Source organism: Tauraco erythrolophus, chromosome 10, assembly GCF_009769465.1.
Source record: "Tauraco erythrolophus isolate bTauEry1 chromosome 10, bTauEry1.pri, whole genome shotgun sequence".
Lineage (NCBI taxonomy): Eukaryota > Metazoa > Chordata > Aves > Musophagiformes > Musophagidae > Tauraco > Tauraco erythrolophus.
In genome coordinates, this window is record NC_141474.1 from 27,225,596 (window position 1) to 27,246,160 (window position 20,565).

Genomic DNA, 20,565 nt, shown 5'->3' on the forward strand with positions numbered 1-20,565 from the left:
GAAAAGACTCTAAAACCACAACTTCAGAAGAACGTCTCAAAAAAATCTAAACCACCCATGAGAGATGAGTTCAAGCTGTAAGATGAATTCACTGTTTTGCGTTGCACTATAAAAGCCCTTCAGGGGCAGCGGTGACTCCAGTTGGTTAGAAAATGGTCTATAAGAGCAAAGTGAAAACAACAGAGTCCTCTTCATTCTAGACGCTACTTTTACTTACTCATCCTCAAACATGACACCAGCATCAATGCTCATGATGACCGTCACAGCCCGAGGAGGACTGTACCATCCTACCTTTGGATGTAAAGGGTACTCACGCAAACGTACTCTCTGGTGACTAACTCTCCATCTCTGTCCTTGAACTTCACTACAAGCAGTTAAGAACTATTGGGAAAACTTCCTAAAAAGGCTAACCTGAAGCATTGTAATAACTCTTGAAAGACCAAAACGGAAACAAAAGGTTCTTAATCCATCTCTCTATGAAGAGGCCCCTCTGGGGTTTTGTCTGCCTTACAAGGAAGTGAGCTACAGCTCACCAGCTGTGCCATGTGTGAAATATTACAGCACTTGGTTTTGACTGCTGGATGAGGTGCCTAATGATTCTGGGGAGGTTTGGGTACTGCTGCAAGCACTCCACAGCTGTAGTGAGACAGAGGTGTACATCCAAGTTTATAATACTTGTACATCTGCAGGAATACAGGGTATTTGTAGCCAAAATTCAGTTTTAAGTGAATTCTTCATAATGGACTATGAAGAAGGATGACACTGAAGCAATACAGCTCTGAATGGGTAGATGACCTTAGGGTCTTTTCCAAAAAGAACACAAAGATTCTTGCTTAGATTTAATCCACAGGTAAAATTGAGGCACAACGGACCAATAGACAGGACCAAGTAAGTCCTAATATATCAAGGCTAGACAACTTGCAGCTCCTCAGGGTATTTTGCCTAATCAAAAAATGTAAGATGTAACAGGGAGTTCCTGTCAGGCCCCAGGAAGCTGGTGTTTGGACTACACATAGTTCTATATCCTTAGCAGAGAGTAAGCCAAAGAAGGTAGGAAGAGACTCGGCTAGCTCAAAGACAGGTAGAAAAATGAGTAAGGAGCTAGTTATAAGCTTAGAGCTTTAAAGAGAAAGGCAGGGCCTGAACTGAATGAAACCCAAAAAAAGATGAAGATCAAAAAAAAAGGAACCTGTAATGCATTATCTTTTCCCCTATTGGCTGATTCTCCAGGCCTCAGCAGTCACAATTCTGCTCTTCCATATACGAGATGCTGCTTGCACCTGGGAAACCTTTGGGATTAACTTCCATATCTTAATACTTCAGGAGGTGAGTATAATCAAACATTCAAGAAGAAATCTCTTTACCAAAAAAAAAAATCCTGGCATGTTCCATGGTCTGGCATTTGGATATTAAATCTGCAACACCTGACTGCCAAAATGCTTCCCAAGACTCCAGAAATACAGCTCCTTGTTGTACCCTCAACTTGACTGCCAAAGGGATCCTTTTTATCCCTTGACTGTCCCGCACAAAAGTTTCCAAAGATGGAGCAAGCATCCTGTTTCACGTTTGGCAATGTTAGAAACAACACTGCAATGGCCTTGAAATGTTTGCCACTTCTACTTGTCTTGACACTAATTATACACACAAGGCAGCTTCATCTGCACTGGGCAGAATGGCTCAATGCGCAGCGGAGCTCAGTGCCTTCAGATCCGTGCATTTCCAAGCGAGTCAAGCGTGCATTATAACTGCAGTCACAGCAAGTTTCTGGATGTGTTTCTCCAAGACTGATCCCTCCTTTTTCTTTTTCTTATTTCCCTCTCCCTTCCTTTTTGGTTTTGATTTTTCCTACAAAACACAAAGTTTCTCTGAAACAATCAGAGCATGACTTCCATCCAGTTGTTTAATCAGGCTAAGTATGCCATCCACTTTTCACATTCCCTTTTTTTCCCTTTTGAATAAACTCTCCATTATCAAAATAAAGTAACGTCATATACAAAGTACCACCTCAGCAGCACGCCTCAGCTCTCATTTCACATGGCTCTGCCAGCAGTCGTAAACAGAATCAAAGTATCCAATTAAAAATCCATATTCATTAACAAACATCATGTGTGCTATAATGCCCTGTATTGACTATGCCACCACAGGAGATGGGAAACTTGCTGAGTTTTCCTGCTCTTAATCCAAAGCACTGTTTTATCAGAGGAGGAGTTTTACCTTTGCTACACAGGCCAGCAAGAAGAGGCCCAGTGTCCTGTTAACCCATCAGGCTGGGACAGCCGAAGTGACAGCTGTTGACCTTTTGCCTTCAAAAAGTGCCAGACAAGAACCTTGCCAGGATGAGGAGCACACAGAGAAGACCACAAAACTGTGCCAGACCTTTCCTGCCGAGGTCTTTAGGTACCAACAGGGCCAGTCACAAACCAATCTGCAGCATTACAAGCAGCCAACGTAATAAACTCTGCATATGCTTGATTGATGCAACTCATTGCCTAGGCAGGGCCAGATCCAAGCTGATGTAGTAAATGAGCACATTGCCTTGGCTTCAGGGAAGTTACATTGATTTACACCGTCAACAATTTACCACCACAGAAAGTCACATACCATAAGTACAATATTTCAGACCTACACAATGAAGTTATATGAACACAAGTCAGGATTATTTATTTATTTGTACCCACAAGCCTGAGATTTACAGTTCTTTATAAATATGAGCTGGGCAATTTGCTTTCTATTTTTAGCAGGAATGCTTTGTACAGAGAACAGCTGTCAGCCACTGGGATCTGTGCTCCTCAGAACAGCAGCTTCAGACACATAGAAGTCTCTTAGAATTAAACTGGAGAACTAGAGTCACTGCTTTGCGGTGGAAAAGAAGCCTAAGATAGCAGACAACAAGAAAACACAAGTACTTAACAGAGGAGCACTCCCTGAGCTTTTCCAGCCTCTTTTCCTAAGAAAAGGAGCCTTACATGATCACATTGCACATGTATGAAAGTGACTGTTGAGTCTTCCTGAATAGCTTCAGAGCCCACTGTCCAATTCTGACCAGATTGAGCAAAAATTCACAAGACTCAGAGATAAAATATTCCTACTGCCCACAAGACAACAGGTAGCTGGATAGAGGTGAGATGCTGCTAATATTCTCACTGTGGAAAAAAAAGTCCTGTGAACTTGGGCTTCTATAACCATTCTATGATTCTATCAGATTCAAAGCTACGCAGATCCAATATGCACATCAACAGGAAATCAGATCCATCAGATCTGCCATCTTCATGCAGACACTCACCTTGGCACACGAAGGAAGATGGTGTTTCCCCAGGGTGGACTCGTGCAGTGATGAACACCACTTTCTGTTCAGCCCCTGGACGCAGGTTCGCTGCAGAAGGGGGTGGCAGGGGACAGAGGAAGAAAGAGAGATAAAGATCCTTAAACTGGGTCCCATATGCAGGACACAAAGGGCCATTAATATTAAAGCATATCCTTTTATTAAAATTAGTCATACATTATAAATAAGCACAATCTATAATTAAAGGAGAGCGTGTCACTGGGTCTCCATACCAGGCCATATAGCAGACTGCACAAGGGCTGCAAAACTAATGACATGCAGCCCAACCTGCAACAACAAAGTTAGCTCTCTTTTTAAAAACCAGGATTTACTACAGTGAGTTTAACTGCACTGTAATTGCTCTCTCGCTTGTGATAAATGCCCCCCTGGGGCGACAAGAAGAACAGTGGGGGTCCATTCACAACGTAAAGCCAATTGCTCCCTGCGTTAAACTTGGTACAAGCCTTAACAGCACCAAACGATGGTAAAGTGCTAACAAATGACATTTAATAGGCTTTGCTCCGGACGATTTTGGGAGGTTTTTTTTTTTTTATCTCTTAACTATTTGGGACTGCATCTGCCTTGACTGAAAGAAATGTTCAAAAACAATAAAGTATGGAAAAGAGACCAGGACTGAATCCAGCAACCTCCTCCAGTGAGTTCCCTTCAAATCACAGATAGATTGAAGGGAGACTTAGATCCCAGCTACACTGGATTTAACACGGGTTAATCCCCTAGTACCGAAACCACACTAATTTGGCCACTTGCTTCAGCCATAAACTGCATGGGTCAAGCAGGATCTTTTCTATTTGTGCAGCGACTGCGTTTAATAAACAGGAGATAAAAATTATGCTCTTTCGAAATGGGGTCTTATGGTTTAAAGACCGTAAGAGGTCAGGACCTCAGTTATATGTCTTATCTAGATCTGAACACGCAGCAGGGGTATTACTAAACTCAGCAGGATCCAACTGCTACAGACTGTTTAAATCTTTGTTTTGAAATAAAAAGTTTACACACTGAAAGGAGACTGGAAACTAAATCCAAGCTTTTATTTTTTTAATTAGGTAGATACATTGCATATATACCCAAACATAGACTTTTAATTTCAAAGGTGTTTGGGAGTCCTTGAGACTATACCTGAGTTATTTTTTTAGTTTCCTAAATTCTTAGAAATATTCAGTTTCTCCAATGGTAAATCACACCTAACAGCACCACAGGAATAATCGGTATATTTTTGGTTGTTCTCAGGAGACAATCTCAGCAGGTTTCTTTTTTATTTCCTTGGTCTCTCTTAATGTCCTACAGCTGCTCACCCTGTAACTCAGCCATTCATTTGTTCTTTCATACTCCAGCTTCACCACTCTGGTGTTTCTGAGCCCCAGAGGCAAAGAAATATAAGAAAGAATGTCTCTGACAAAGTAGCAGCTGGTGGGGTCAATTCTGTCTACAGAAGAAAAGTGGGAGGCAGCAAAAAGGAACACAACACCATCAGCTAGAAGTTGATGACCACCCCACATCATTTGCATTAAGTAGTGTGGGAGGGAAAGATAAATCAGCAAACCAACTTTAACGAGCAAAAGGAAAAGGCTGGAATCACTTTTGCAAGAGGAGAAGAGTTTTCCTCCTCTCTTGGAAAAACAACATTACATTAAAGGGGCAGTAGCTCAGCACAGAAGCAATGCTCAGCAACATGACTGCCACTGTTTGGAGCTGAAACAGCTCCTTGGTTAGGAAATCTTTTGGACAGATGATTAGTTTGGGGGGTTTTGTGGCTTTGGTTTTGTTTGTTTTTAATTACCACATTTTTTTTTATTTATGCTTTACCCTTCATAACAGTTATTAAAATCATTAGTCAGTTCATTCTCCTCTGGAACTTAAGAAAACTTTCCCAATTCAGGGCTCAGTGCAAAGCTACTTGGAGTCAATGGGAGATGTGACACTGGGTGCAAACCAGGACTTTCCTTACCCACTTCCTTAGGGGATGGAAGAGCACAAAATTACCACCCTGCACTCAGTGCCAAGCAACTTCATTCTACCTTGGCTGACAATCCCCAATGCATTGCTCACTTTCCAGCCCGCAATGTACAGACCCCTCCATAGTACCCAGCCTCCTAGACATGCATCGCTCAAAAGGAGCACAGGCACAGCTGGCTGCCCATCTTCATGGAGCAGACACTTTCTCCAAGTTTGTCAAGCCAAACAATACCTTTATAAATCTTCTTTAAGCAATATCCTGGATTATTCATACAGAAACAATAAAACAAATGGCATGTGTGACTATGCTCGTGTATTTCTTTCTGGTATTTGGGCTGGATGAAATAATGTGACTCGTTAACATTTTTTAGAGAGTCATTTTCATTTTCTGTGTTTGGATTTCATAATGTGTGCATCTGCACGAGCACATAAACATTTAAGTGTTTCTACTAACATTTTGGAAAACATATATCTTTAATGCAGCTTGGAAAGCCTAGAAAAATCAGTAGCGCCTTCTAAATGTGAGTGAATCTGGTAAAAGTTGCTTTGGTGAGTAAAGTCTCTGCTTAAATACCAGGCTTTGTGAACATAGGGGAAGAAACTCAACTGGTAGACAAGCTTTCAGTTCTGCCCGTCCTCTGCAATCTCAGTTCAGCTGCTTTAAGAACACTGCTAAAAAGGGGACATATGAGGCAACATGGATGCCCATTAGCCAGCCCATGGCACCAAGGGCTTCCAACCAAAGACAAGTTCATGCTGAATGCCCTAACACCTAAGGGTTTGCGGTGGGGACTGTGAGCCCGGCCGTTTCGGGGCACGTGCCATTCACAGGCTGGGCTAATGGCCTGCGCCCTCACCCAGCACCAGCACGTTTAGCCCATCCAACTGGACATTCCACAGGCGCTCTTGGGAATCCTACGTTCAGCCTTGCAAGCTCGCCTTGGTCTGCACAACATCCCGTGATAAAAGGAAAGGCAAACACGTACATACACACACGCTCCTCCAAACACTCCCCTAAGCCCAAACAGCAACAGTGCTGTCCTCTCCATGGTTTTACGTATAGCCTAAAAATGAAAGAATAGACAAAAAAAGGGTAACTATGATCAAGCTACAGAAGTCAGGATTTAAAAAAAAAAAAAGATATTTTCTGTTCTTTTTTCTTCACCAGTTGCAGCAGGTGCCCGTGCCCAGGTGCTGGCATGGGGGCTGCGGGGCTGAGCTCCCTGAGGAGAGCTGGCGCCACCCCGCGCCACTCGCAGCTGGTTCTGGCTGGTTCCATCCGTCTCCGCAACAGCCTGGGCACAGGGCACGGCTCAGCCCCTCAGCCACGGTGGGGGCACTTCCTTGGAAGTGCATGTAAGGACGGGCAAAACTACCGCACGGGCAGTGAGGAGTGGGAGCAACAACACGAGAAACAGCCCTACGAGCACCAGCAGGGGAGGAGGGGAGGTGGCACTCCAGGCACCAGGACAGAGAACCCTCTGCAGCCCCTTGGAGACACCAGGCTGGAACAAATACCCACACCACCACCTGTGAAGGACCCTGTGCCAGAACACATCATCCTGAAGGATCACAGGAAGGGCCCAGGCTGGAACAGGGGAAAGCGTGAGGACGAAGGAGCAGCAGCTTGGACTGTCCACAACCCCGTTATCCATCCCCGGCACCACTAGGGACACAGAAGGAGCAGGGATTGGAGGAGTTGGGAGTGAAATCATTCCTCAGAAAATAGGGCAGGGGGGAATGTGTTGTTTTAACTTTTCTCTGTGATTCTCACTATACAAGTCTATTTTAACTGGTGATAAATCTGAATAATTTTCCCAAAAGTCAAGTCTGCTTTGCCCATGATGATAATTGGTAGGTGATATCCCTGTCTTTATCTTGACCCACAAGCCTTTTCATCGTAATTTCTCCCCCTGTCCTGTAGAAGAGGGAGCAGCTGGGTGGGCATCTGGCCAAGGTTAATCCACCAAACCAATAATGGATACAACAACTACAGAACAACATTTCATGTTTTAATTTAAACGTTACATTGAAAGTGCATCCTGTTTCCTACTTCAGGATTGAAAAGATCAATCAAAATTACAAAGATTAGAAGTGTATAGCTTTGCTCAGTAGATGCCAAAACCACTTAAGCAAAATGACAGAAAGGCACGCTCTATTTAGCCAGAACTTTGCCAGATACAAAAATGCAGAGACATATTCTGTTGTGGTACCCTTTCTATCCTTCCCACTGCCATAGCAGTGAACCTTAGAGATAAAACTTTTTGAAGAAAAAGTTTTCCAAGGGAAGAAATTTATGGATTTCTGGAATTATTTCTGTTTCATTTTCTCTTCCAGAAAGTATCTTGAAGATTGAAGTAAATATTTTCTTTTCCCTCTGAAGGCTACCACTACCATCATCATTGATAATATTTGTCTTAAGATTCTGACTGGGACCCAAACAATCTGCCACTGCATGTTATGCCCTCATAGCTTGCTACACACCCACCACCATCCTGTTGCTTTGCCACATAGAACTCTCTTGGACAAAGCTATGAAGATCTAAGATGCTAGTCAGAATAAACAACACTAACCTCTACCTATTGTGGTTCTAAAGCTACCACAATGTTGATAAACACCAAGCAAATGTCATACTGAAAAGAAAGCCAGTTAGCTGCAAGCAAGCAGCTGAAGTCTCTCATTCTGAATATCACCTGCACTGTTTAGCCCTCAACTCATGTTCCTTCTTCTCTAATGCTATAGCATGTTCAAGCCAACCACTTAAAGTAATCCCACTGGCAACAATCCCCCAGCTCTCACCCAGGAAACAGCAATTTCCATTCTTGGTTACATATTACACTAGTGCAACTGAAACAGTCCCGCAGAAAACATTTTCTACTGAAAAAAAAAGTCAGATCAAAATCTAAACCTTCACGGGAAGGCAAATTCACTTAGCCACTTTAATCCAATTTTTACACTACTATAAAAACATGAAAATGACAGTATTTGTATGTAGTACCTTAATAATAAGTATCTAGAAATTTCATGCAGAAAGGTTAAATTTATGGAATCTCATTTGCACTACCAAAATGAAGTGCTGTAACAGAATTGAGATAGAACTTTGATTCAGGATCATCCAGGATCTTTCCTGCTACCACATCCAGACCAGAAACAGACTACATAGGAATTGCAGATTTGCAGTTTCTTTAAGTCTTATTTATAGCCATGACACGATAGTGATACGAGTTCACAAATTAGTACTAATTACAAAGGATGAGCAAGTCTGACCCTAGAAGTCTACTTCAAAAAGCCTTTAACTGGCACCAGTAAGAAGAACTTGGAAGCGAATTCCATTCCTTTGCAGAGAATTCCAAATCTGGGGCAAGGTACTAGGAAAACCTTGCCTTTCTCACCTCTCACATTTCACTCCATCTGTAGAAGGCCATAAGATTCTAATCAGAAGAAATCTATCACCCTAAAAGCATATGCCCAAAAAATAATTTGATTTAAATACTCGTATATATTTTCATGAAATATGTTTATGCAAATAAATTCTGTATTTTCTTCCTGTCTCATCTACTTTGCGGTACGATGTGGACTGTTGCCAGCATTTCATATTCCAAGCCCTGTCAGTTAAAGGCTCCACGGAGGAAATCAGAAGAACTCTATTGCATTACACTTCACTGTGCTGTCTCGGCTTGTCTGTGGCCAACAGAACTGTAACATCTGCTTTGAAAGTGAACACTGATGTCGTTGCTGTCCTGCCTAGTCTCTGCTTTAGCAAATCAAATCTAAGCAGCATTTACTGTACTCTGGCTTTTCCTAAGAGTCCAGATTAGCACCTAATTCCATTTATTTTTGTTATTTCTGGTCACAAATGTCATTTCAGGTAAGAATGCACATCTCAGCAACAGAGAGTACAAAAGAACACCATTTTTGGTCACTACCAAATCCCACTAGACTTGGTGAGGTCAGATAAACACACGCTTTTCTTTCTTGCCTTCTTATAGTTTCTTTGTACTGCTCGAGCAAACTAAGTGGCACAGAAAGTAAAAACAATGCCATTTGTACCACAGAGAGGTGAGCAAAGACTGGACCGTAGTTTTTGAAAGTCAGACACCTATTCCTACGTACCTTTACCTGGAAAGCGAGGCAGCAGTATCTTGTCTCCCATGCAGAATCCATGGGAGGCTGGTTCTGTGCAGAGGGAGCACTGCTACAAGGTGCCCTCATTGCTCATGGAATGACCTCACCTACCACCATGTTCAGATAGCCTCGTCTGGAGCACAGAGGAGTTTTTTTTAGCAAAACCTCACTTGTGCATGGAACTTCTACCCAGCAATGGTCCTGCATGTAATGCTCAAAACTGGATCAAACCTCTCAGGTTCTGGATTGTCATTCAGGTTCTGGCCTGGCTCTGACAGGTGCTTAAGCACGTGATTTGTTTGATGGACTTCTGTTGTGTTTAAAAATGTGCTAAAATGTAAGCGTTCGCATGAGAGCTTTGCTGAATTGGGGCCATTTAGCAGGCAGCCTGCCTCTGAAATCGTCACAATGTTTTTAAGTTGGAGATTGTGCAACTATTATCCTTTATTGCCCATTTTATGCCAAAGTCTCTCTTTCTTTTTACATTCCCCTTAAAAGCAAAGCTATTTTGGAGCATTTAGTATTATTTAATCTCTTTACTCTGGCAGTGTAGAAATTACAGGGACCATTACAATGGTCCTCTGCGTGTGTATGCTTTATTGATGTATATGCTGACCTAATATCAAATTGGTTTTGCTTAGCTTTTCTGCTGACCATGGAAAAATGCAAATTGGGTATTATATTTGCACACTAATTTTATTGGGCCCCTGTGTCTTCATAAAAAGATAAAGTTTGGGCTAATAAAAATAAAACATTTCTGGTGCTAATATAGGCAAATGTTTATGTAGGCAGGTAACAAATTGGTTTGTCATTTAGGGGAACATAAAGAGCACTAAAATCATCTTTAGGCAAAATAGATTGGTGGCTTTTGCTTAGCTTTTAGCTTTCATTTGCAAAATCAATTTAATGTAGCACAGTGTCTCAAAGACAGGGTGACACAGGATTAAGACATTCATTGTATTCCCCCCTCCATAACTCCCCCTTATTCAGAGGCCTTGGGATTTGGGCTTGCTCTTGTTCAAAGCAAATTAAATATATTACAGCAGAAAAGGAAAAAAAAGGAACATTTAAACTGTGCCATACGTAAGCATCCTATAGAGACAAACAGAGGGGTAGGGTAGGAAAGTGAGACTCAGTATTCTGAAGGTAGATGCTGAAAGAGTTATCAACGCTTGCCAGTGCCACCAGGAATCTGAAAGTGTAATACTTGTATGATCTCCTTGTCTGGCTATTTCTTTGTTCCTCCTTCCTTTTCCAAGTCCTCTGTAACAATGCCTTTCACATCTCTCTAATGGCCAACCATCTCTGCTGGAATGCAGCTGAGTGAACTTCTTTGACGACAGTTTAAGTAGATGGGTATATATCAACAGACTAACTTCTATTTACTGAAATGAGTTGACCTATTTAAATCCCAGAGCAGGCATTATTTCTATCCAGCTCTTGTTTTTCATCCTCTCCTTCCCCTTCCCTCCCTCTTCCGGGGTATTTTGGAGGGGTTCCATGCAGTGGGAGGTTATATAAACAGTTTCGATGCTAATACTTGACTGCATTTTCAACCTAATAGTCCAGCAAAGCGATCTGACTATAAAGCAAAAGGCCAGAAATATCTCCTGGTAAAATTATGCTGAAGCGTAGATCAAACGACATTGCAGAGCTATTTGCAAAATCAGAAATGGCAAAAGACTCCAGAGCAAGATCCCCCCCCGCCCTTACCTCCCAGCCCCACTTGTTTGTTTTTAATCTTCATTACGTTTTGGAAACAACCATTTTTCCATTTGGGCTTTCTGATACTGTCAGCTTGCTACGCTTCCGAGGCAGGAAAATTAACTGCATGCAAAACCAGTCAAGGTACTCTCGCATCTTTCCTCCCTCCTTGTCTCCACTAAAAAAAACCTCCCAAAAAACCCAAGGTTTTGTTTTTAAATTATACATATGCATTTGAACATTAGAACATACAGTCCTATGAATAAGAATAGAAATCTGGAATATGAACAGCACATTTTCATCCTCAAACGGCCAAGGTGACAACAACTCACAATTAAGGATGCAGACAGTAGCATTTAATGTCACCTACCTGCATCACCGTCATATCATAACAGTTTAGCAGGCAGGTCCCCAGCCTGCTTTCTTTTTCCCTCTCCTGCTTTGCTATTTATAAAGTCAGGTTGGAGTGTAGATAAACCCCTTGCCCTCCAGAGACCAAAGACAGGCAGTAAATTATGGGAAGGCTAAGTGGTACATCAAATGTGTCTCCTCAAAGCTATATATCATCTTGTTAAATTTGATGTCTAATCCCAGAACCCCAGAAATCATTCCCAAAATCCCAGAAAATGCATGTGTCCTTCAGATGATATAGAACAAGAAAGTAAAGTTTACCTACAGGGAAAAGAAAAAAAAAACCACCAAGCCAAAAGCATTCTAGCCACGATTTGCTCAAAGTCTTCATTTTACTTGAGTATCTTTCAATGCTGTTTCCTTAAATTCCACAGAAGCAGAACTCACCCATCTGTATTTAAATACGTGAACTCTGATCCACAATACTTTTTTTTTCCTAGCAATGGTTGATATTAAATTACAAACTAAACAAACCAGAACACATCCTATTTATATCTCTCTCTCCAAAAATTTTAGACTAGATAGAAACGCAATAGCTTATATACGTAGCAGCACTGCTCCAGTTACCCCCAGTGACAGTAATAAAGATCTTCAGCCATTCCACAGAGTTCTCTTAACTGAGCTCTGCAACCCCACATCAGTGAAGATAAGGTAGAAACACTAAGGAGCTGCCTGCAGCCACAAAGGAAGAGGGCCTCATCTTTAGGGAAGGAATCAATACTAACTAGTACCTATCTTGCTCTCTTTTCACAGCTAACATCCCTCTAGAAATGCTCACCACCCCGGTAGCCTTCACTTTATACAAAGGGATAGAAATAAAATATTCAGATGCAAGACATTTCTACCTGCAGTACTACAGTTACATGGGTATCTTTTCAGTTTGTCTTTAAATTCCAGGGATTCAAAAGATATTGCTAGGGCCTGTTATAAAGCAATTCTCTATCAGCTCTCTCCAGTGGAGAGGGCTAAGGCTATGTTTTTTTTGCTACAAGTATGCATGGGCAGAAAGATAAGAGAATAATTTATGTCAGAATTTCAGCCAAGATAGCAAAGAGGGAATTACCAACCACTCAGTAGTCCAGCAGTTACAGGAGCTGCCAGGACACCTTTGTTGTGTTCTTTCCAGTTTTGCTGTGGATTTGCCTGTCATTAACTTCAGTGCTTAGGTTTTCTCATATAAAAATTGAGCAAAACCATGTGCACTTCAGAATAGAACTGAGAGTCCCAGCACAGCTATACTCAAAACTCTTCTAGTTTTTCTGAGATGCAGAGCGACCTCCTTGCGCTCACCATGGATCCTTCCAAGGAAGGCAGTACCAAAAAGGACATCTAACACTACCACAAGATGCAACTCCACAATCTCCCAGTTCAGCGTCTCTAACCTCTCAAAGCCAATGGATAAAAATAATAGGGAAAGAACAAGCTGCAAGACAAAATGCAGAAATCAGGAAAGATGTTTCTGGGAAGCCGTAACTTGAAAAAACTTTGCTTACTGGGGCTGTGCCTCATATTCTTCATTTAAAAAGGCAAAAAGTACAACAGAAGCAGAATTGAAAAAAAGGTGGAGAGGCATGAAATAGTGGACAAAGCTAGATAGATACCTACTCAGGTATCTTGTTCTAAGTAGGGTCAGGTCTTGTTCTGGGAGGAAGAAAATAGGTGAAAATCAACCAAGGCTTCATCCAGCTGGGCTAAAGGCTCAAACATGGGGGAGCAGTGAAACAATACCACCAACACTGTCACTGGATTCATCTCCGGTATTCCACCTTTTAGACACTGACTTGAACAGCATGAACCCTTCTCTCTCCTTCTTCCCAAAACATTAATTATAAATAAGTGGGGACAACCCATGCTCAATTGCAAGACATAGATGATTTTTTTTTTTTTTCCCCTGCACCAGACCCTCCCTAGGAAGAAGGAAAGGGATTGACAGGGTTAAGCAGAATAAAGCCTTCAGTGTACAAGACCTGGCTTGAATGCAGTCATCCCAGGCAGGATGTGTAAGGTGTTCTGCAAGAGGTTTTGGCCTTTACTGAACTATGACAGTGTGTTCTTTGGTAGCTGAGCTAGCGGTCAATAAAAAGCAACCTGCTGAAATGAGATTCATGAAGAGCAGTGCTCCTTGGAACGTGACACTGACCTCTCCAGGAAGCACCAACACTCTTTGGAGAGAGGCTTGAGCCCGCAAGACAAGAAATAGACACCAATGAATAGCCTCTCTCTTCACATTCACAGCTTGCCTGAAATCAGAATTTGGACCTGAACATGCAGCACCAAAAATTAAGATGCTCAGTAGAGGTTCTTACACACTGAATTCAAAATTTTAAATGTTTCAGCAAGATGGGGGATGCAGTCTCTCAGAGCGAAACACTCACACATCCCTAAACCAGCCAGAAGCAAGTCCTTCTTTCCTGTATTTTAGACATTGGTTTCAAATCAGGATGAGAAACAGGATCTTTTTAATGTAAGGGGGGATGGCAAAGATGGGTGGAAAGCATCCTCTTCTCACCAAAAAGTGGGGTGACCTCTCCTGGACACATTGCCAGGCCCCTGCTTTTATTCAATGATTCTTCACAGTTTCTAATCACAGCGACATGATGCCAGGGAGTCTGTGGCTTGAGAGGAGTCTCAACAGTCCTAAATCAGCTTCACTTAGGTGCGTGTATTCCACTCACTTTTGACTATGACTCCAGCATGAGCAAGTGTCACAGACACGACCTCAGACAGAAGTGTACTAAGAATATTTGACCTACACCACATATCCCACAGTCTGGCAGGAGAAAGTCTTGTCACACCCTTGTCCTTTCCTTCAAAAGAAAATGGTGAGAAACCTGCCCAGAGACAGGGCACTTTCCATCCTCATTAAGGGCCAAGAATTAAGTAAGCTGCCGTTCTTATTCAGATGCTGCTTATGACATTTTCCCCTCTGTTGCTAAAGCAATTATCACAAAGATGTTTATATTCCACCTGGACATAAAACCTTCTCGTGCTCTAACTAACCAGCCGTGTCTGTCCCCTGCCTTGCATCAAACCAAGAACAGTTCCTCTTGTAAACGTGGTTCTTCTCCAAGATCTCTGTAAGGACCACATGAACTTCACGTGCACACAAGTGTCTACCAATCTTAATTGTCCTTTTTGTCCCATCACTATTTAGCAATAAATTTCAGAGACACAGGTAATCAATATAGCATGGTGTGTATGTAAAACACATTTTGTTGTCTGCATACACACGCGCTGGAAGGCTGCGTGAGCTTTCTAAAACGTATCTAGTCAGCAAACTGTTAAAACCAATTTATACACACACGCACACTCTCTCTCTCAAGGCAATAAGCCTACGGAGAATTTTAATTAAAGTCAAAGGAGCCTTTAAAAGTGGAGGGGGAGAAATCTAGCACAGCAAGAAATAAATTAATAAAAACACACTCCAAGTTGAAGCTCAAGGGGATCACTCTCAGTCATCATTTATTTAAAGGATGGGACACGTCAAAGATAGGAATGTCAAGTGGGAGATGCTGTGAAGCAGCAGAGGACAGAAAAGGGGCTGACAGACTGGATGCCACAGCTTCTGTAGCAGATCATTTTTTGTCACGTAGGTTATATTTGTGGCTGGCCACCTGCTGCTTAATATTCACTGCCTCTCAAGGTTAGTCACTGAAATACCTGTATTCCCTTTCACATTTGATCTGGGAAGGACCTTTTAGCTCATCGAGACCATCCTTATCTGGCCAGCACCCAATTTATGGGGAAAACTATTCCATTGTCTCACCCTGAGGATATTTTTCTTGGTATTCAGCCAGCAATTTCTTTCGCTGAATTTCAATCTATTTCTCACTTCCTTCTTCCCTCAGTGTTTATACTTTTTTAAAAATGCCTTAGTTTTATATGCATTGTTTTAGCTTTTGCTCAGGCCATAGACTATTCCAGAGGAACTAACCGACCCCTTCAGATGAACCCTTGCACACAGGCACACCACAGTTCTCAATTCTCATGTCCTTACAATCTTTTCATAGAGAAAGTTTCAGTGCTCAGATGAGACCTGGCATTCTGCTCTTCACTTGTCATTCTTGCAGCCACTATATCATATTTTCTAGCCTTTTCCATAGCAGGGGGAAGGGATTTCTTCACTTGAGGCCAGTTGCAAACAAGCAGTGCCACATTGCTTAGCCTTAACAACTCCCAGTATCAGCTGCTACAGCGAGCTCTCATCACCTCTGCCTGTCTGTCTTGTAACAGCTCACTGGGGTGCAAGATGCTCAGCTGGATCAGGGTCCTCAGCAGTCTCCTGGGTCTCCAGCCCTGTATTCAAGGGAATATAATGCTTCTAGTTGGTGCTCTGTCACAAATCTCCCAGTATCAGATGCAAATGAAAGTAATCATCCATAATAAATCATGTGATTATGCTGGAAACCCGTGCGTGTCTGATCCTTCAACTACAAGAATTATGGCGATCCAATATTAACTGCATATCTTGACACTCATTATCTCATTTACAGAGTCTTGTGCTGTCTATTTTTTGCCAGCCAGATCCCTTAGCAGAGACAAAAACTTCATGGATTGATAAGATCCAACACCAATTTCCATGCAAAAACATGGAAATGTAACTCATTTCCAATATAAAAAAAGAAATTATTTGAAATGTTAATATGGATATTTATTAGTGAATTTAAATAGAATTGTTTTGCCCTTTCCCATAAAGAAAAAAAACCCCACCACCTTCTTCATGGAAAGAGGGTTACAAAGGTTAAAAAAATGAAGAAAGTCAAAGCCATTACATTCCAATCAAACTTGATAAATATGTAAATTACAGCAACTAAACAGTTGGCTTTGACAAATGACTTCCATGTAATGGATTTTTCATACTAATGAGGCTACAGCGCAATTGTTTTTTTAAAGCCTTACATTTCTCATTAATACAAAGTGTGAGTCAGTGTGCAGAATGGGGTTATTCACCAAAAAAATTAAGAGGGGAGGAAAAAAGTTGACATCACAGAGAGATACCACAGCCTGAGATGGTCTCATCGCTTCCATCAGCATTGACACATTGTTGACCAGTCTTTAAGTGGCTTGAACTCAAGGAGCTACTCAATACCAAAAGAACCATAAAGCCTAGGACTTTGCCGCTTGCAATTTGCTTGTGGTATGTTTGTCCATCCAACACTATCAAAGATGCCAGCTGCATATGCTTTACAGACTCTACAAGACCTATGAAAATGGCTGAACAAGGAACATCTGAAGAACATCTGAAGGACAGCATCGAAAGTGGTTGGATCCCTCAACAGCTTTTCAAAACAAAGGGGCAATGATTGCTGTGAAAATGACTCCAGAAACACGGAGAGTTCCTTGCAGGACCGCACCACCCAGGGTTGTGGGAGTGTTGTCCCATTTAGTGCAGACTGCTGGCCATCAGCCAGCCGATTGCTGATATAATTGAGACTGTATTTGGATACCACAGTCAATAGCCTACAATTGAATGAGATGGACTTCTCTATTCTTGAGGAACAGAATTTTCTTTGCAAACATCTCACTACATCTGTAGAAGCATCTCTATTTCTCCCTGTCTGCCCTCCACTCTGTTTAAAAAGGAATATACAGATTAATTAAAGGGAGGAGAAGATTAATCCATTTCCCCGTGTTCCTCCACACATATCCTTCACACCATCCCATGCAAAGCCAAATTACCCTGGTGCCAATAGGGCTCAGTTTACATATGCTACATGGTACAGAAGTTCCTGAACAAATATAGGACAAATTTCAACATGCATGGCTATGTCATTTGATATAATTTTGGCTGCTCAAGCCTTCCTATTTGAAGGGGGGCTGTATCCACATCCCCTCACTATAAGGAATTTTGCTGCCTGGCATTTGAATTCCTGAGCCAAGGTTACAGAACTGAGTTTATATTTACCCCCACATACTCAGTGCACCCAAAGGTCAGCCAATATAGGGTGGTGATAGATCAAAGACTATGCTGTTGATTTTACGTTATTTAAAGTAAAAACAACCCTTCTCACCCCAATCTGTTGAAAGTGTGTAAGGGTGAGGAAGGGAAAACACAGCCAGGGGGAATGTCAGCAGGAAATAAGGACAGAGGAGATGGAGGAGAGGAGTGTTTACATGTCTTCTAATAAGCCTATAAACCCTGGCTATATCTCTGCATGTATGCATTTCTTTTGCTGATATAGAATGCATGCTCCATGTAATGCTATTCTTGTGAGCCAGGAAAATCTGCATGTAATACAGCAGGAGAATGCTAATGACCTTCAGCCGAGCTGGAATCCAACACTGCTTCACTTTATCAAAGGTAGACTTCAGAGCAAACAGTCGACCTTGGGGTTCCTTGTGGAGTTAAAAAAAAAAAACAGTGAACACAACATGGCCACATACATCCCTGCTTATGCTAAGTGTCCCCCATTTGCACAGGAGTTGATAATCCCTCCCAAATATCCCTCAGGCTATAGCATAGGTATTTTTCAAATAGCACATTGTCAGTAAAAGAAAAGCAATTTCAATCCCATTCAAGTGATGAATACTTGAAACAAAGATGGGTTAAACAGCTCAACCAACACAGGCTACTAAATCATTGTCATAACTGCCAGCAAAACATCTGCACTCCTATCTCCCCACACCTCCCTGTACCCATCAGGCTGTGGGAACAGTCCTTGCTTGATCTGACCCACATCTCTGATGGAAGCTGCATTATCCAACCATACTGTTCTCCAGTCAAAAATATTTGAGAGATTTGGAGCCATTTCAGATGAGCAAAATTAACGTAGATATTCCAGACAAGTGGAAAAACAACACTGACTTAACTCTGCTGGCCTTACCAGTAAATGACACAAGAGCTTGATGTGCTGGTTTTGGCTGGGATAGAATTAATTTTCTTCACAGTAGCTATTATAGGGTTATGTTTCAGATTTGTGCTGAAAACAGTGTTGATAATAAAGAGATGTTTTAGTTATTGCTGAGCAGTGCTTACACTGTCAAGGCCTTTTCTGCCTCTCACCCCACCAGCAAGTGGGCTGGGTGTGTACAAGACACTGTGAGGGGACACAGCTGAGATAGCCGACCTCAACTGACCAGAGATATTCTGTAATATGTGGTGTCATGCTTAGAAATAAGAAGTTGAGGGAGGAAGGAGAAGGAAGCAGGAGACATTCAGAGTGAGAGCATTTGTCTTCCCAAGGAAGATTTGCACATGATGGAGCGTTGCTTTCCTGGAGATGGTTGAACATCTGCCTGCGGATGGGAAGGAGTGAATGAATTCCCTGTTTTGCTTTGCATGAGTGGCTTTTACTTTACTTATTAAATTGTCTTTATCATCTCAACCCACAAATTCTCACTTTTACTCTGCTGATTCCAGCAACCTGGTGTAGTGGAGGGTGTCCCTGCCTGTGGCAGGGTGTTGGAACTAGATGATCTTTGAGGTCCCTTCCAACCCAAACCATTCTATGATTCTCTCCCCTATCCCATTGCGAGGGAGTGAGCAACTGGCTGCGTGGGGCTTAGTAGCTAGCTGAGGTTAAATCACAACACTTGATTTGAATGAAGAGCTAGATCAGCACTTGCAACTGTCTTCTCAGTTTACGAACCGATTTAGAAGAGAGATCAGATTACTCCTAATTTGCTTTATCTTTGCGTTCCTGATCTATTGATTATAATAATTGTAGAAGCTATCTTCCCATTAGCCACAATTATTACCATACAGACAGCATACAAAAGTCAGAGTGGATTTAAGCAGTTTTGTTTCCAGAGTGCTGGTGTAATGCAGTCCTGAACATTTCCAAGGCAGAAAAGGAAAAATAAAGCTTCCATGCCATTAAGTTCAAGCAGATTTTATCATTGCAGAATTTTAACTTTCAAACCAGATGTGGCCACACTGATGACATTTAGAACCAAACTCTGAAGAGACTCTTCAGAAGTTGCCAAGGCTGAGCCTAGACCACTGTCCTAATTTTGAGAAAGCTTCTAAAAATGATGGAAAAGTTTTTGAAAGTCATTGTTCTCTATCAAACACGAGGTAGCATTGTCTGAATGCGAGGAGAAAAGTCAAAAATCCTGTGTTCTTTTTGTTGCTCTTCCACTGAACTGATGAGTAACCTTTCAAAAGACACTCAAGAATAAATCCACAAACAGATTTAGCAACTAAAGTAGCCTAAATCCCCTTTAAGACCACAGTTTAGATCTTCAAAAACCACATTCAGCTGTCATCTAGTTCAGGAGATGTCAGTATCCATAGGCAACCAGAGTTCTCCTTTTGGCCAAGTGCCTCAGAGATGCACAGACCTCTGCCTCTCCCACTAGTTTTAACAGGCATTTCATTTTAACAGGTGTTTCCAAATTGTACCTACTGGAAGAGCTCCACAAAAAGACAGTGGTAAAAAAGCAGGGGCAACAATCCTCGATTTTTCAATACTTATAGCCTCAGCAGACTTACACAGTGTGTGGGTAGTCCCCAGACAAAACCCCATCTCAGCCTGAAGGCTACATTTGCACTTCCATGAGTGCCCTAAACACATTCTATTGCAGGATTTTTTTTTAAGCGCATAGCATTAAATAGCATACGGACTAGAATCCTGTTTTCCCACCTTCCACATTGACACCCTGAATATTAGACTACAGGATCACGATTGCTCTTGCTGAACTGCTAACCCAGCGAGTATTGACTTGGATGACAAAGAAAAGTAGCTTCAGTATGAAGAGCCTCTTCCTATACCCCAAACCTGAGGATGTGCCCTCTCTGAAGGCTCAAATTTAGAGGACACAGTTTGTACAACCTAGAATTGCAGTGGTTGTGTCCAAATGTTGTTTCTCTTTCCCAGTCATCCTGTGACTTGCCTAACTCCAGGAGACAATCCAGAGTAAGAGCACCTTCTCAGTGCTGACAAAACAAGAGAATTTAAGATACAGACAGAATACAACATCTGTTCTTCAGCATGCTGTACTTGAGTATCTTGAGTTGAATGTTTTCCTGAATCTTATTCTGTGCTTCTCCTGGGAGCACAGATGACTACCGAAGGGCTGATGATTCT

At 41.9% G+C, this 20,565-nt stretch overlaps 1 protein-coding gene across 1 annotated transcript in view; it reads right to left on the reverse strand.

The window, feature by feature from the left end:
- AGBL4 (AGBL carboxypeptidase 4) overlaps positions 1–20,565 on the reverse strand; it is a 941,572-nt gene that overhangs the window by 218,898 nt on the left and 702,109 nt on the right. The window contains exon 7 of the mRNA XM_086617760.1: positions 3,284–3,373. Coding sequence (XP_086473886.1) covers positions 3,284–3,373 — 90 coding nt within the window. The remainder of the gene's footprint in view (positions 1–3,283; positions 3,374–20,565) is intronic.